Source organism: Pseudonaja textilis, chromosome 4 (assembly GCF_049901715.1).
Source record: "Pseudonaja textilis isolate UNSWEBS1 chromosome 4, rPseTex1.2, whole genome shotgun sequence".
Taxonomy (NCBI): Eukaryota; Metazoa; Chordata; class Lepidosauria; order Squamata; family Elapidae; genus Pseudonaja; species Pseudonaja textilis.
The window spans coordinates 16,126,898-16,143,268 of record NC_141993.1 but is presented as its reverse complement, the minus strand read 5'-3'; the positions used below and the strand labels follow the sequence as shown (position 1 = coordinate 16,143,268).

Below are 16,371 nucleotides of genomic sequence, written 5' to 3'. Positions count from 1 at the left end.
GGCTGTTGATGGGAACCTTGTTATGCTGAGTACAGTTTGCAATCCAGTTGGTCGCTCATTTTAACTTGGTTTTAAATGAGTCAAATTTGATGATTCTTTTAGATTCTAACTTGTTGTCTAAACTGTAACTCATTCCCATTGTTTAGATTAAATTAAAATGTTAAATCCTGAAAGACTTTTCTGGATTGCCCACAGATTATTGCTATATAAGATCAGGCATGTAACTTGCATGTGTGGTTGTAAGTTCCCAACTATGTAAATACCCCTTGGCTATGTTAACTCTAAGCACATTAGTATTTGTCATGTTGTTTTCTTGTGCTCAGTCGTTCTCTTCCTCTTGTTAGTTACAGTTATAGTTTATCCAAGCATCCTAGAAGAAGGCAAAACAACGCAACATCTGTCCTCTGGAGCATCATTTTCCGCCTGACCCCCAAGGAGGTCTGTCTAGTTCTCACCGTGTTGATGTTCCAAAAGGCATTGAAAACATGGCTGTTCTCCCAGACTCTGGGGAAGCCTGGAAGACTTTGTGCTGTTTCATTTGTTTTTTTCTGTTTGTGGAATCATATCCTTTGTTTTTTTATCTTATTGTTCTGGCTTTTTATACTGTAAAGTACCCAGAGTTGTTGGAGGGGGCAGATATTCTTTAAATCTAGGCTAATAAATAAATAAACAAAAAATGCTGGACAATGTGTGAACTTTTGCTTCGCTTCAGAAAACCTGCTGTGCTAAATGACCAGGTTCCATTGTGACCATGTTCATTTAAACTTACAAAGCTTTGGTAGGGTCCACTGCCATTTTAATATGATTTGAATAAAAGGAACCATAGGTGAGGAGATGAAGCATTCCTCCATGACTGTTCTCCACCCCTTTCTCATAACAGAGTTTGTGTGACTAGAATATGGAAAGATATTGATAAGTGCCTTTAAAAAAAGACTCTTCTTTCTTTGGTCAAGAAAGGATCCAAGCCACAGAATATCTATGGTGGGTGAGAGAAACATAGGATCAAAGGAGGGGATCTTCCTAGTTGATCTGTTTGAAGTTCCATGGAAGCTATTCAGGCCAAGAAGGGATAAGATACAGAGTTCAGGTCAAAAACCCAGAAGAATTTGCTTACCCTGTGTGGATATTCTCCGCACTGACCCTGCAAAAACAGAGGGATTAAAAAAGAAAATATTTTAAATCATGTAACCCAAAAATAGAGTCAAAGAGACAGGACCACAGCAGGTGCATCATTGTGAAGAGTTCTTTCATCTTGGTGGGGATAAATGGTGGTTGACCCACCCTGGACACTGGTCTCGTGTCAGAGAGAACTTCTTATTCTTGGTACCTTTCATGGTTCAAAACTATTGGCCAATTTTGTTTACTACCATTGATTCAGGATCAAATATGCCCACGGTTCTGGGACTGCCTATTTAATATGTTCCTTTTCCTGCAATTATAATATTATCTGACTTGGAGCAAGGAAATTTTCAGAGTTACAAAATTCATCAACAAAAGTACCTGCCAATTCATTGGAAGCCATTCACTCCACTGAAAATGTACAATTTTCATGTGTTGTCTCCTGCAGATGCCTGCTCTAACTATACACTTTTCAGATTTTTTTGTAATAGTTGTTCTTACCAATGCATATGGATTAAAAGGGCAGGTTAAGGTATATTCTTTTTAAGCAATAACCAGGGATAGTGAAACTATTGATTCAGACATACAGGAAACACCAGATTTCAGGTTTCAGTTTTGAAAATACCTGTATTCAAATATGATCTGAACTGTTATATCCTATATTAATTTTACCTTTTCTCCTTTTTGTCCTGGGATCCCCTATTAGAGAGAGGGGGAGAGGGAGAAAGAGAGGGAGGGGGAAAAAGAGAGAGAATGATTAATATTTTTTTAGTGATAGCCAATAATCAAAACTGATGTGATTAGAAATCTTAATATCAGTAGAAATACTTACTAGTTGAACTTTGACCTTGAAAAGCCCAAAGTCACACTGAGCGAGAGTGGAAGTGAGATTTATTACAAAAATTGTAGCACAAGTTATACAAAGTACTGGCATTACAGAAAGGATGGATGAATTGCATCCTCTTTTGAGATTATTAATACTTCCACATTTTAAAATACAAGCGTACCTAGAATCTTTCAGATAACATAGATTAAATGGAATTTCACAAAGGGGTTGCAAAGTGGGCACATTTGGAATTTTGAACTAGCAAAAAATTGTAGGTTCACAATAGAGCTGCTAAGGTAGATTTGACTAGGCTTAAAACCTTGTTTATCCAAGGACTAACCAGATAATTTTACCCATTTTTCTGAGTAGATGACCTAAAGGTAAAGTTAAAGGTTCTCCTCGCGCATATGCGTTAGTTGTTTCCGGCTCTAGGGGGCAGTGCTCATCTCCGTTACAAAGCCGAAGAGCCAGCGCTGTCTGAAGACGTTTCTGTGGTCATGTGGCCGGCATTACTAAATGCCGAAGTTGCATGGAACGCTGTTCCCTTCCCACTAAAGTGTCCCTATTTTTCTAATTGCATTTTTACATGCTTTCGAACTGCCAGGTTGGCAGTAGCTGGGACAAGTAACGGGAGCTCACTCCGTGGCACAGTGCTAGGGATTTGAACTGCCGAGCTCCCAACCTTTCTGATCAACAAGCTCCGTGTCTTAGCCACTGAGCCACCGTATCCTTTATTATTAGATTATTAGATGAGCCTACTTCTGCATAAAACTTTGGGCTAAAGTCATCCATTATTTTTATTTTGTGAAAATGTCTATAGGGTCTTTATGGGCTAAGATTCATGGTTAAAGGCAACCTGCCATTAACTTCTGCCTAGAGCTGCAAAATCATTTGTAAGGGTTACCATACACGTTCATTATGAAGTTCCATCCCTATGTTTGGATTAAAAGAAAAGCACACTATTGGTTCTCCAGATACTATAGAAAACTGGCATCTGTCCAGAACAAAAATAAAGAACCACAATTGCAAAGTGACAATTATTTTGAGCTGCGGAGGAGATCAATTAGAAGCCTATCTACTTTGGGTCAAGTCAAGGAGAACCTGGCCGTACTACAAGCTTGCAACATTTAATAGTTTGCACAGTGGGATTATTTCATTAATTTGGATAAGAAGAGAAAACAATCCTGTGGTTCACTGTGGTTTTGATGCTGGATAAAATCTGGTTACACTGAAAAATGTGTGATTCTAGCATAACCAGAAATTCACCCACACTGAAATGAGACATGTGTCTAGAGTAGGCCAAGATACACATCGATAGCAACAGAATTAGCAAGGTAGGGAGAACATTTGGATCAGGGACCCTTTGTGCACAAAGCATGTTTACTTGCAAACAAGAAGTAATATTCATAGGGGGGTTAAAAAACTCAAAATGGCAGGCGGGTAAGAAACAGGGTAGGGCTTCAATCACACAGACCCCATCTTGATTATTTTACAACCATTTGCCCACTGACTTCGTAAGCAAGATAGGTATATTCTGGACTATTATTATTTGACTGACATAAATAATTTTGCAGGCAGTTTATTTTCAAAATCCATTGGGAACTCTTATACATTTCTAATTTTTAAAAAATTGGACCAAGAAAGTGGAATATCTGAAAACAATTTCTTAGTTCTCCATCCTGTTTACTTCCCAGCTTTTCTCTCACCTCTCTCCCATACATGCATACACCGGTACTATTCTTGAGATATATGTGAAAAACACACTTTTATAGTTATCTATATTTATAGTTATCTGTAAAGCACATGGTAATTCAATAAGGCCATTTTCACATAATTCCCATAGTGGAAAAAAATGACCAGTTAACAACATTCATGTTATTGTATATATTTTTTTAGACTCCGGTGATTTAAAAATCCATTTGAATAACTGTTATGATTTCCCATATTAACATCTGTTCCTAAGCCCAGACATAAAATTAACCATCTGGGGAGTTCGGACAGAATTCACACTACCCTACTCTTATAATACAGTGCTTGAGATGTTGTTTACACTACATCTATTAAACACTGAGTCCAAGGCTAAAATATGTCATTTCATTATTTCATATGATAGCTTGATTGCAGTTCCTTATGGTCTCATAGCACCTTCTAGCTTTTCTTAGCCATCATGGAGGGGAGATTAAGATCTACCTTCATTGTGGCTATTTCAGCCCAATAATGACCAGAGATTGCTTGAAAATGCCTTCATTCAAAATTGGGTATACTGCCTACACCACAACAAAATTTTCAAAATGGTTTGAAGAGAGGAGACTACTGAATTACATTTCACAGTGTTGGAAGAAATAGCCTTCTGGGTTTAGTTCCAAGTGGGGAAGAAAGACACTGGAAACATGGTGACTGCTTGGAAAGATGGCTTAATGGTGGGCAGGATCACATGCCTTGGGTGAAGAAAGAAGGGCTGATATGCTGAGAGTGCAATTGTTTTATACCCTCTGTTGGGATTTGAATTTGAGCTTGTATTCTGATTGGTTGTCACACTCCCATGGGGCCGTGAAGAGGCAACTCTGTAGGTTGTCCTGAGTCCCAGGCTTGGTTGAGCCTTGCTGGATGATGATGTAATGAAAGGGCTTTGGGCAATTCCTATTATAGCTCTACCCGGAGGACATTTTTGTTATGTAAAATAGACTGGCCTAGGCTAGAGTAATAATAGTCCATTAGCGAAGGTATAGAGGCTGAGTTTCTACTTTTCTTTTTAGGGGAAATATTCTGCCTTTTTACTATATCCTAAAATATTTCATTTTCCTAGGAGAGGGGTGGGTTTTAGCTTCCAGCAATGGGAAACTCATCAGATTATCACTTCATTCTGGATTTTATAATCACCATTCAAATATCAATCCATGATCCTTATTTATATGTGTAATTCAAGAAATGAATGAAATTCCGAAGGTCTATATTGTACTGCATCGGGGTCATTACCAAACTTAGTTTGTTTCTGATGGATCTTTACGATCTCCATTGAGAAAGTAGCTATAACAAGAAATGCTGAATGCAAAAAACAGCACAGGTGAAAAGTGTTTGCTAAGCTATGAAACCAATCAATTCGTGATTGGGAAAGGAAATCAGGATCGATAAAATAAAGTCAAATAAGACAACACAAATACTGGACTTCTGGTTTAAGTTCCTTTGGCGACGGACTGAAATCCGTGATCATGCGCGGTTTTGATCCGTGCTCCCTGCCGGAGCGCTCCAAGCTGGCTGGTTTCAGGGCTAAGCCATCCCATAGAGATGGTGAAGAGGGGGGAGACTGTCAGCAGGGTCAAGGAGAGCCGCATCTCTCCTCCCCAGCTGGCCATTACTCCCTTTCCTGAAGGCGGTTGTAGCGGTGGTCAGAAATGACCACCTCAAAGAAGAACTCGACCAGAAAAAAAATGTGCAGGAGGAAGATAAGAAGAGAAAATTTTGGTTGACTGGGTTAAACTGAAAAAGCAACAATGTTAAGGTACCCTGGAATTTAAACTATAAAAAATAGCATTGTTCCCAAAGCAGTTTTTTAAGCAGTGAAGGAGAGAGAGAAGGGAAAGGATTTGGTTTTTTTCCCTTCCCTTTTTTATACTGACAGCTAAGAGACTTAAGCAAGAAACTGAAAAAAAATCCACTTTGACATTAATAGGCATTTAAGCTGAAAATAAAATGTCAAAAGAATAATAAAGATTTCTGGATACTTAAAAGCTTTTAAAAACAGGAAAGGAGAGAAAAAGAATAAAAGGGCAGGATCTGGAAAAATGGAGGAGACTGCCTGGAATTAAAAGGAATTTACAGTGAAACCTTAACAAGATTCCTGAAAGATACATTTTAACTTAAACTTGGCAACAAAATAATAGAACCCCAGGAAGAGAAAGTGGAAAAAAGAAGCAAGAAGAAACACCTTTGGATTATTTGGATTACTTGGTGATTTTTGGATTTTTGGCTATTGCATTTAAATGACTAAAATAAATTGGGTGGTTGTTTAAAAGTGTTTAAAATGGCATCACTCTTAGAAGAATTGAAAATGGAACTTAAAAAACAGAAAGAAGATGCGCAAGAAGGGAGAGGTTCTTTTGGCTTCATATTTCAACTCTTAGAAATTGAGATCTGGAACTATGAGAAACAACAAGAAATGCTTGCAGAACAAGAAGATCGGGACAAAGAAGAAGCCATCTTTGATGAACAAGTAATTTTATGTGGGGGAAAAAAGGAAAGGGGGGAAAGAGAGTGAAAAGTTTAAGATTTGAAAAAACAACCCCCCCAAAAGAAGAATAGTTTGAAAAATAAGTATAATATTAGAAAGCAACAGAAGAGGGGATTACAGAAGAGAGAATTAGAAGTAGAGAGACAAAGGGGTAAAAAGGGGAGGAAGAAGAAGAGGGAGAAGAAGGAAAGGAAAAGAAGTTATAAAAGACAGAAACAAGGTGTAGAGAAACAGGGAAAAGGTATAAGGATTGAAAGTATAAGCCTGTTTAGAGACAATAGGTGAAAATTTAATTGTAAAAGGGATTCTGCAAAGGTACATAAAATAGTATTGTATATTATAAATAGAAATAATTTTAGAAAATATGACTTAAATGATGGATAAAATATTTATTGTAATGTAGTGGAATGTTTGTTAATAAATAAATGAAATAAACTGAATGAGAGAATTAAATTAGGAAAGGATGGGAACATTTTAATTATTATTAATGATTTATAGAAATATAAGTGAAGAGAAATATGGAAAAAAAATAATTATGGAAAGTTTATAAGTGTTCACAAGGAAGTATGATATTTAATTGAAAAGAAATGTTAAAGATGTTAAGATTTTAATGAATATTAATGATAGAATTGAATTGGAATGGAATGAGTGCTTTAGTTACATATATATATATATATATATATATATTTTTTAAGCATATAGTGTGTATTTTAAGAATGTACCAAGCAGAATTCGACTGTTATGTATTATATTGAATGTTATAATCTTAAAGGTATAAATTGAAGGTTAAATAAGAGTTGAATGGATAAAATTAAAAGATACTGTACAAAGGTGTCATACTCCAATTAGTAACTACAGGGGAAAATTTGTTTAATAAGAAAAGATAATATGAAATTGAAACAAGACAGACAAAAGTACAAATTACAATGATTTGAATTGAGATATAATTAAAAATTAACTTGAGAAAATCAAAGGAGGGGAAAAATTATGTAGAAAATGTAAAACAGTAATAAGATATGGAATAGAACATAAAGATTAGCATGAAATGGAATTTGTGTCTGTATGAAGTGATAACCTGGGACCATGCTATTTTCAAAAAAAGATATTTTATTTGTATTATGGGTTTTTTTTGTGAAAACCCAAATACAATTTATAAAAAAAGAAAAGAAAGAAGAAAGAAAGCACAAATACTGCGAGTTGATTTAGATAAGTATTTCTCCTTGTTTCATGGTTGCAACACAAAAAGATAATATAAATAAGCCATCCAAAATCACATACAACAAACTTACATTTTGTGCCACCACAACCAATACAACACTCATATAGATGTCATACACCAGCATTAGATAACAATCAAGTTGCAGAGGGAAGAGGTCATATTGGTATAACTTCAAATTACAGATGTGAGAGTATGCTTTCACCTGTGGTCTTTTGTTAGGCACACCTTGTTTATAATTAATATAATCTATTCTACACCAACACTAGATGGGAGTCCAGAGTTGCTGTTTTGGTGTGTCTGTGCTGCCATCTCATGGTCATTTGCAATACTGCAACCACTGTATGGTAATCCATTTATGTTTTAAACATCCTTGGCCAAGAAAAAGCTAGTACAGCAGAGAAGAGTTTGGGAAATCATTTAACATTCCTTAAAATTTTGAAATGAATTTCCAAAATCTGTTGGATTCATTTCCGAAATATAGTTTTCAGTTTTAATTCCACAACAGCAGTTCTGCCCATTCAAAAATATCATACTTCGTTCCATAGGAGCAAACGGTTTTCTGCACATATAGAATTGCTCTTATTAAGTATATTGTTGTTTTAAACAAATCTAAGAATCTAGCATACAGCTGTTTAATAAAGACGAAGATAGAGTTTGCAAATTTCTCAGCACAAATCACTATTGCGTCTTTCTCATCTGCCAAAGAAAGCTATTCCTGGGCTAGAAATCTGAATTTCCGCTCTAATCCCAACTAAAGTCAAGAATGCTGGGAAATATATTTTAGTTCCATCTGGAGAGCTTCAAGTTTTCTACCTCTACATTCCCTGTAAAGATGGATCCTCAAAAACATCCCTGACATTTGTTCTTTTCCATGAACTTGAAACTTAATAAGCAGAATGCAGCATGCAAAATTAATTGAACATCTTATTACCATTTCTCCTTTCTGTCCAGGTTGTCCCTGAAACAAGATAAAAAAAAGAAGCGGGTTTCAGTATAAACCTTTTGAACATTACGATCAGAAATTATTTTAGATTTGTCCATTCATCAGCTAGAGAGAGGAGAAGAGGAAAGGAAGGGAGCGGAGGAAAGGGAAGGGAAGGGAAGGGAAGGGAAGGGAAGGGAAGGGAAGAGAAGAGAAAAGAAGAGAAGAGAAGAGAATTTAAGTATTGCTGCAAAAGGTTACTTTCTAATCTAATTTATGGAAAATTTCACAGTATTTTGCTCACTGTTGCCCTTTGTCTATTAACCCACCTAAGTTTCTTCTCTGATCATTTTGAAATAAACATTTTAAACAACCTTCTGGACAGAAATGTGAGGGGGAGAATTATTGGAATTGGGGAGCGGGGACTCAAAGGCTAAAGGAGAAGAATGAGAACAGCAGAAAATGACTTCACTTACTGGTTTGCCATCCAAACCAATTGGACCCTAAAAAGAGAGGGAGAAAAGGGGGGAGGAGAAGGGAGAAGAAAGAGACAGATCAATTGATTTAAATAGCAAGGATTTCTTTTTATAGCATGTTTTTGTCTTGCCAGTACAACCAACCACCTTGATCAGGGGTCTGCAACCTTGGCAACTTTAAGACTTGCGGACTTCAAAGCAAAGCTGTCTGAGGAATTCTGGGAGTTGAAGTCCACAAGTCTTAAAAGTTGCCAAGGTTGGAGACCTCTGGCCTTGATCATGCAATGTTAGGACCAGAGATATAAATACATCAAAAACTGGGGGGGAAAAAGAAAGACAGTGTTTAAAATATGCAGGCATGTACTATTCTAACAGTGCAGTTGGTACATATCACAAGGATTGTGGGAAAGGGAACTAGGGATAAACTGAATCATTACCTCACGATAGATATGGCATGAAGTACCGGTAGCCCTCAACTCACAAGCACAACTGAGCCCAACTTTCTGTTGCTAAGTCAGACATTTGTTATGAGGGCTTTGCAACCTCATAACCTTCATTTGTTATGAAGGCTTTGCAACCTTTCTTGCCACAGTTGTTAAGTGAACCACTGCAGTGGTAATCAAAGTTACAGTGGCCAAGCATCCGAATTTTATTCACACGACCATAGGATGCTGCAACAGTTGTGTGAAAAATGGTCAAAAGTCACATTTTTCAATGCCATTGTAACTTTGAATGGTCACTAAAACAAACTTTTGTACGTCGAGGACTCCCGTATATTACCGTATTACATGTCAGCAAAGAAGTTCATAGAGAAAGGCAGATTATTTTAGGATTGTTATAAATTATGGCCAATTGTCTCCTGTAATGCAGCAAAACCCAATAAGGATGTTAAAGAAATGGGCCTTATTTATAGTATTCCTATATTTCTTTGCCCAGTTTTGTTTCCCTGCTGCTGTTAATTTACAGTCTGTTCAGTTCCCTGATAAAATGGTGTTGCGTGGTAGGCAGGTACATTCTCAAATATTATTTTTTCCTACTGGAATTTACAGAGTTTTAACTCCAAGATGTCATTCCACTGAACATTTAACCATAACACTGACTGAACTGGAAATTAAGCCAAATGATTTATGCATTTTGCAGCTGGTTTGAGGTTATAGTATTTATTTTATTGAATTATTGTGGAAGGAAATTCCAAGCTAGTTACCTTTACTATAAAAATTGGATAGGGGGATGCAAATCACCGCAAATCTGTTTCAAATATCGGATCTGGTTAAATGAATTGATTTGAACTAAAGCAATCCATAACAAATTCTATTTTATGCATTAAACTGCTATGCTATGGCCATTTGATGTATGGTTTGATTTGAAAACATGATGCAATTTGTTGCTTTTGAATCAGTCAGATCTTAGATCAAAACATTACAGTAAAACAAACAAACAATGTATTTTACATGGTATATTTTCAACTTGACCATTTTCTAAGGATCCTACTTACTGGAAACCCAGGAAAACCTCTTGTTCCAGGCTGTCCCTGAGGAATACAAAACAGAACAAGAAATTTGAAGAAATAAATCAGGCTGCAGCATTTTTCTTGCTATTTCACTTCTATTGAGCTTTAATTTCCTCCGTTCCATCATTAGCCAGATGAAAATGGCTGCACCCGTTTTAGATTAACTCCTAAGCATGGAAAATAAATTGTACAAATCAAAATTATTTCAAAGGTGATAGAATTCACAGGAAAATCTTAAACTTTCTTGTCTCATCAAGTGCATTTTTTTTTTACATTTGGTCATGAGCATTAAACAACTTTCTATTTTTTTATTGGTGATTACATCTTTTCCTTTGTGTCTTTTTCCAAATCATGGACATACCTATGTATATATAGTGTGCCCGATGTGGCTAATTTCATTCCCTGAAATTGCTTCCATGATCTCTTGGCAATATGGAAACCCTTCTTTTTTTCCCCCATGTGGTTCAGTTTCAAGCATATTTTCAAGCCACATCAATGATGGGTCTTCAAAAAATTGAACATTGCATATGTGGTTGTAAACACACGCTGGAGCTAAATTAAGAGGGTAGAAAATGTATTTTCCCCAATCAGTATGGAAGTAACTAATTGGAACAAACCAAAACCAGCAGCTATATAGTGGTCTGTCACATTGAATGCCACTTGCCAATTCCATCACATCATTACAAAAATACAACATCCAGAAATAGGCAACCTAGTGACTTCTAGTTGAGGTTTTGGATTTCAACTGCTTTTTGCCTTAGAAAACATAGCCAATGGTAAGGAATTTGGAGAGGTGTAATCCAAAACACTTGGAAGGCCTAGAGTGCCTACCCCGCATGTATGAATGTTGAATGAAACTGATCGGTGCAGATGTTCACCGGCAGCATATCCAAATAGCCGACCCTAGGAAACGGTATCTGTTAAATCCAAAATACAGATGTTTCTGGGCATGACCAACGTGACTGGGTATGATGAAAGACCTAGGGAACTTGGCCAAAGCTAATTCAGGTATATGGAGTACTGGGTGAACTCAATTGGTGAAGCCAAACAAGCCAACGAAGAATTAGGAAACCCTTTACTAATTAGAGGTATTTTCAGGGCCATCTATTGTGGACTTGAAAAAACACAGCTTTAATAAAACAATCGAACATGTGTAGCCAAGTCCTGTATGAAGTGATCCTCAGAGAATAGGGATGCTGGGAGCAGGAAGTAGAAGGGGGTCGTGTTTCAGAGCGCACACCAGTCAACTGGAATGGCAGCATTTGTGTCATCATCTCTTTATAATGACCCCATAATCCCTCGTGGGGTGGAGTCTGGGCAACTGAACGGAGCTAAGGGTTGATTGACTGGATGCCCTTCCTGTCGCCAAGGCGGAGTTATATTCAGCAGATATAGTCTCATCATGCCCAGAGAGAGAATATATCTGCCTCTACCTAGGATCAAACTCACAGCCTCCTGATTGTGAGGTGAGAGCTCCACCTCGAGGCCATCACACCACTCAATGGCAGCATTCGTATGCAAGAATAAAACGAGGAGGATGGATCCGATTGCTCTGTTCTAATAGCAGATGGTGAATGGACAGGTGGGAGGCTGGGCAGGATTGTTTCTGATGTGGAGGAAGAAGAAAATGAAGGTGGAGGTTCCCTTCTCTGCAAGTTGGGGAAGACTGAGGACAATTTCATACCTTCCTGCCCTCCTAAAAGGATAGCACATGTTCACACACCGGTGTGTGAACATGACACAAATTAAGGTTATGGAAAAAAGACCTTGCAAACTGTAAAAAACAAGAATGCTTTAAACTTTCTTCTTTTCCTTTTCTTTTTCTTTTTCTTCTTGTTCTTTTTCTTTCTATTTCCCTTTCTCTCTCTTCTCTAAATTTTTCTTCTTTTTGCTTTCCTTTTCCCCTTGCCTTTCTTCAGTTTATTTGTGTATGTATTGTCGGTTGGTTTTAATTGTAAAATTAATAAACTATTTTTTTAAAAAAAAAGATAGCACACGATCTTCAAGGTGGAAGAAACAGGAAGTATAAATCAGCTCCAGCTCTCAAGTGTTTCATAAGGTTTATAGGATGGAGAAGGGAGCCAACCATTAATTGAAGGAGGGAAAGAAAATGCATACAGGGAAGGAAGAGACTCCTTCAAGCCACAGCTGGTTCGTACCAAATGGTTCTTGGAGGAGAGGCTTTCTCATTCATAGCCACAAAGCCTTAATTTATCAGGATGATGCCGGCCTGGCAGAGGTGGTATTCAGCAGGTTCTGACCAGGTCTGGAGAACCAGTAGTGGAAATTTTGAGTAGTTCAGAGAACCAGCTAATACCACCTCTGACTGGCCCCGCCCCCATCTCTTCTCTGCCTCCTGAGTCCCAGCTGATTGGCTGAGTCTTCTTTTGTTGCCCTGCACAGGAGAACAGAGCTGGAAAGCAGGTTAGTGGGGTGGGGAGGGAAAGGGGATTTTGCAGTATCCTTCCCCTGCCACACCCACCAAGTCACATCACGTCCACCAAGCCACACCCACAGAACCGGTAGTAAAAAAATTTGAATCCCACCATTGCTGCCTGGCAAATCCCTAAGGATGCTACATAGCATTCCAGAACCTCTATATCCTTTTTCTGGGCAGGGATACCCCATTCCCACTGTAAATGGGCCTGGACCCATGCCCTGTTTTTATGTAGGGCTACCTAAAGAATATCTTCTATTTGGGTCCAAAGACTTCTCTGAGTTAGGTTCATCTTCTGTTGACCAAAAGGACATGGATCTGTAGTATTCTTGACAACAGCATGGGAGTGGTTGGTACTGATTTCTCCTGGGAGGGTTTTTTTTAAAAAAAATTCTTTTACTGGATTAAATGCAAAGCACTGCAAGAGTTGTCCATCACAATTAGCACTGGAGTTAGATGGCATAGGGCAGTGGCCCCCAACCTTTTTCGAACCAGGGACCGGTTTCATGATTATTTATTCTTCCACGGACTGGTACCTGAGTAACGTGAGACTCCACCGCCATCGGGACGGCTCTTCATTCCAAGCTGCCCCCCCTTCGACGAAACTAAGGCGCGAGCACCCAAACGCCGCTTTCCAACTGAAAACCCGGAAGCACTTTCCAACCAGAAAACCCAGAAGCAACCGAAAACCCGGAAGCGCTGTCAAAATAAGATGGCGGCACCCAAGCTTTGAGGCCTGGTAAGAAATGATCCATGGACCGGTGCCAGTCCGGGGACCAGTGGTTGGGGACCCCTGGCATAGGGCGCATACAAAGTTAGCAAGTCACAGTTGTCCCCTTCCTTGGTGAAATGAACTAAATAGAATTATATCAATTTCCAAATTTGCATGTGTATATGTACATTTCACTATGCAAAGCTGTATCCTTTTTAATATTCTGGTCATTGATATGTAAACAGCCATCTTTAAGCTAAACCATGAAGAACCAATGTAAAGGAGATGGGGGGAAAAAAAGCAGACCTATGCAGGATTGAGGCCAATGTTCAATTCTTCTTCCAGTGTTCTTCTTGTTCTACAGAAATGAAGGAAAATGAAGAGGCCCAGGGAGAAGGGCTTGTTCTGAACTCTAGCCAATTAGTTTGAGCTTTCTGAATCAATTACATGTGTGTGTGTCACAACTTCAAGCTTGCTTATATTCGGTGCTTGTGGGGCAGTTTGCAGTGCCTTGGGTCACTTTAGAGGAATAGACTTGACAGCATGGTTGAAATGATCTGAATTAAAACATATGGTGGGAAGGATGAATGCAGATGCCATTACTGTTGGCATCTGCTACCAGCCATGGAAAAAGACGTAGATCATGTTTTCCAAAAGCAAATTATAGATACTTTAAAGAAGTATGATGATCAAAACAGTAATAATAAGAAGTAATAAGAAGATCAAAACAGTAATAAGAAGAAGTAATAAGAAGATCAAAACAGTAATAAGAAGAAGTAATAAGAAGATCAAAACAGCATCATGCCAGAGTTCAAGATATGGAATAAGTTCCAAGGAAGCAGTTTCCAGTTGAAAGCTTGGAAAATTGTCCCAACAGAAGATCGGTACAAGAAATGGTGGGTTCCTTTCCATTATGTCTTCAGAGACTTAGATAACTACCAGATTGAGATGCTTTAACTGGATCTCTGCACAAAGCAGGGGAAATGGACCGTGCCAGCTGCTCCCCACCCTGGGATTCAACTATTCTTATGACAATGGGGATTTTACTACTCCTAACTTCAGTTGGGAGACAAACTCTCCCGAGTGTTGTGCTTCCAGGATGTTATTAATCCACGTAGCTGACATTTTATTTCCTTCATAAACTGGAAGAACCTCAAAAGGATCAGCATCTGACCTTAATTCAGGAACATCTTAACATTTAGTAGTTGCTAATTATTGATTACTTTTTCCCCCCTTTGCCTTGCATAATATTGCTTTTATTCTGAGAGGGAACTGGAAAATATCTGTGCAGGAATGTATGTACATATCTATGTGCGCATACAGGGGTGGGCTGTTGGGGGTTCGGAAGGGGTTCGGGAGAGCCCCTAGCTAAGATTCTGTGTAGTTTGGAGAAGCCCCAAATCCCACTCCTGGCTGCCCTGCCCACCCCACCCTGCCCCTCCCAAGAGGCCTGTTTTGGATGCAGGTTAAGTGCAGAGTGTACACAGAGGTGAAAAATGGGCCTCCCAGATGTTCGGGAATGCGAGAAATGAGCCCATTTCCAGCTTCCAGAGAGCCTCCAGAGTCTGGGGAGGGCAAAAACCCCCCGGCCATGGTACAGGAAGCCAACTAAGCCACACCCACCATGGCCACGCCCACACAGCAACTGGGCAGAGAACTTTTTGCTAAAACTTTTGAAACCCACTGCTGCACACATGCATGCATGTAGGAAAAAAAAAATCTGAACTTGAAGTGAGCCCCTGCGAGGTTCAGAAGGCAGCCAGAACTTTGAAGCAACATTGGAACGCTTCTGGTAAGATCAAGCAGCTGTTTCAAACTGAAAACAGGGTCAGGACACAAGAAAGCTAGATCAAGGCTGTTGATCCCAAAGCTCACTGCTGCTTGATTAAAGCAGAGAGTTTCAAGTTAGAAATGCTCTTCACACCAAAACAAAGCAATGGTTACTAAGAACCCTTTTTATCATAATCATAAGAAAAACTATAGTAGGTTGCACAAATGCTCCAGTGGTGGGATTCAAACTTTATTACTACTGGTTCTGTGGGCATGGTTTGGTGGGCATGGCTTGGTGGGTGTGGCAGGGGAAGGATACTGTAAAATACCCATTCCCTCCCCACTCCATTAACCTGCTTTCCAGCTCTGTTCTCCTGTGCAGGGCAACCAAAGAAGACCCAGCCGATCATCTGGGACTTGGGAGGCAGAGAATAGAGGGGAGCGTGGTCAGTCGGAGGTGGTATTTGCCAGTTCTCCAAACTACTAAAAATTTCCGCTACTGGTTCTCCAGAATTGGTCAGAACCTGCTGAATATCACCTCTGAAATGCTCTCTACCTAATATATCTTGCTCGATATTCTGCAAAACATTTAATGTAGTACCTTTTGACTTTCCAATTTTTAGTCATTCAAGGATGATATCTCTGCTAAATCAATCCACAGGCTTAAACGAAGAAAAGTATTAATCAGTGGCTCTTCCTCAGAATTGGTGAAATATCAAGTGTGTATCACAAGTTCACACCTAAACTTGGTACATATTAACATTTTCATGTATGACAAAGATGAAAAGGAATGATTAAAAAAAAAGATCTCAGAATAACTGAATGTAGATCAGCAGTGCGATGTGGTTAATTTTAGGCCGTACGCAAGAATAGCTCCAAAATTGTGGAAGATGATCATTCCATTATATTTGTGTTGGGCATGATGATGCCACCTTAAATGCTGTGTCAGTTCAGGGCACCATATTTTAAGTCAAACACCAAGAAACTAAGAATGGAAAGAAGGGCAATGAGGATGACCAGAGAACAGTAAATCAAGTATACAAGGGTAGAGTAAGGGAACTGAATATCTTCAGCTTTGAGAAAGAATGATTGAAAAGGGATATAACAGCACTTTTTAAATACTTGGTGTGTCATCCAGAAGAATATCAAAGC

The 16,371-nt window shown here is 38.7% G+C and overlaps 1 protein-coding gene across 1 annotated transcript in view; it reads right to left on the bottom strand.

The window, feature by feature from the left end:
- Window positions 1–16,371, bottom strand: part of COL13A1 (collagen type XIII alpha 1 chain) — a 128,208-nt gene that overhangs the window by 92,689 nt on the left and 19,148 nt on the right. Inside the window, exons 7-11 of the mRNA XM_087932127.1 lie at window positions 10,286–10,321; window positions 8,791–8,817; window positions 8,324–8,350; window positions 1,792–1,818; window positions 1,115–1,141 (exon numbers count right to left, since the gene is read on the bottom strand). Coding sequence (XP_087788253.1) covers window positions 1,115–1,141; window positions 1,792–1,818; window positions 8,324–8,350; window positions 8,791–8,817; window positions 10,286–10,321 — 144 coding nt within the window. The remainder of the gene's footprint in view (window positions 1–1,114; window positions 1,142–1,791; window positions 1,819–8,323; window positions 8,351–8,790; window positions 8,818–10,285; window positions 10,322–16,371) is intronic.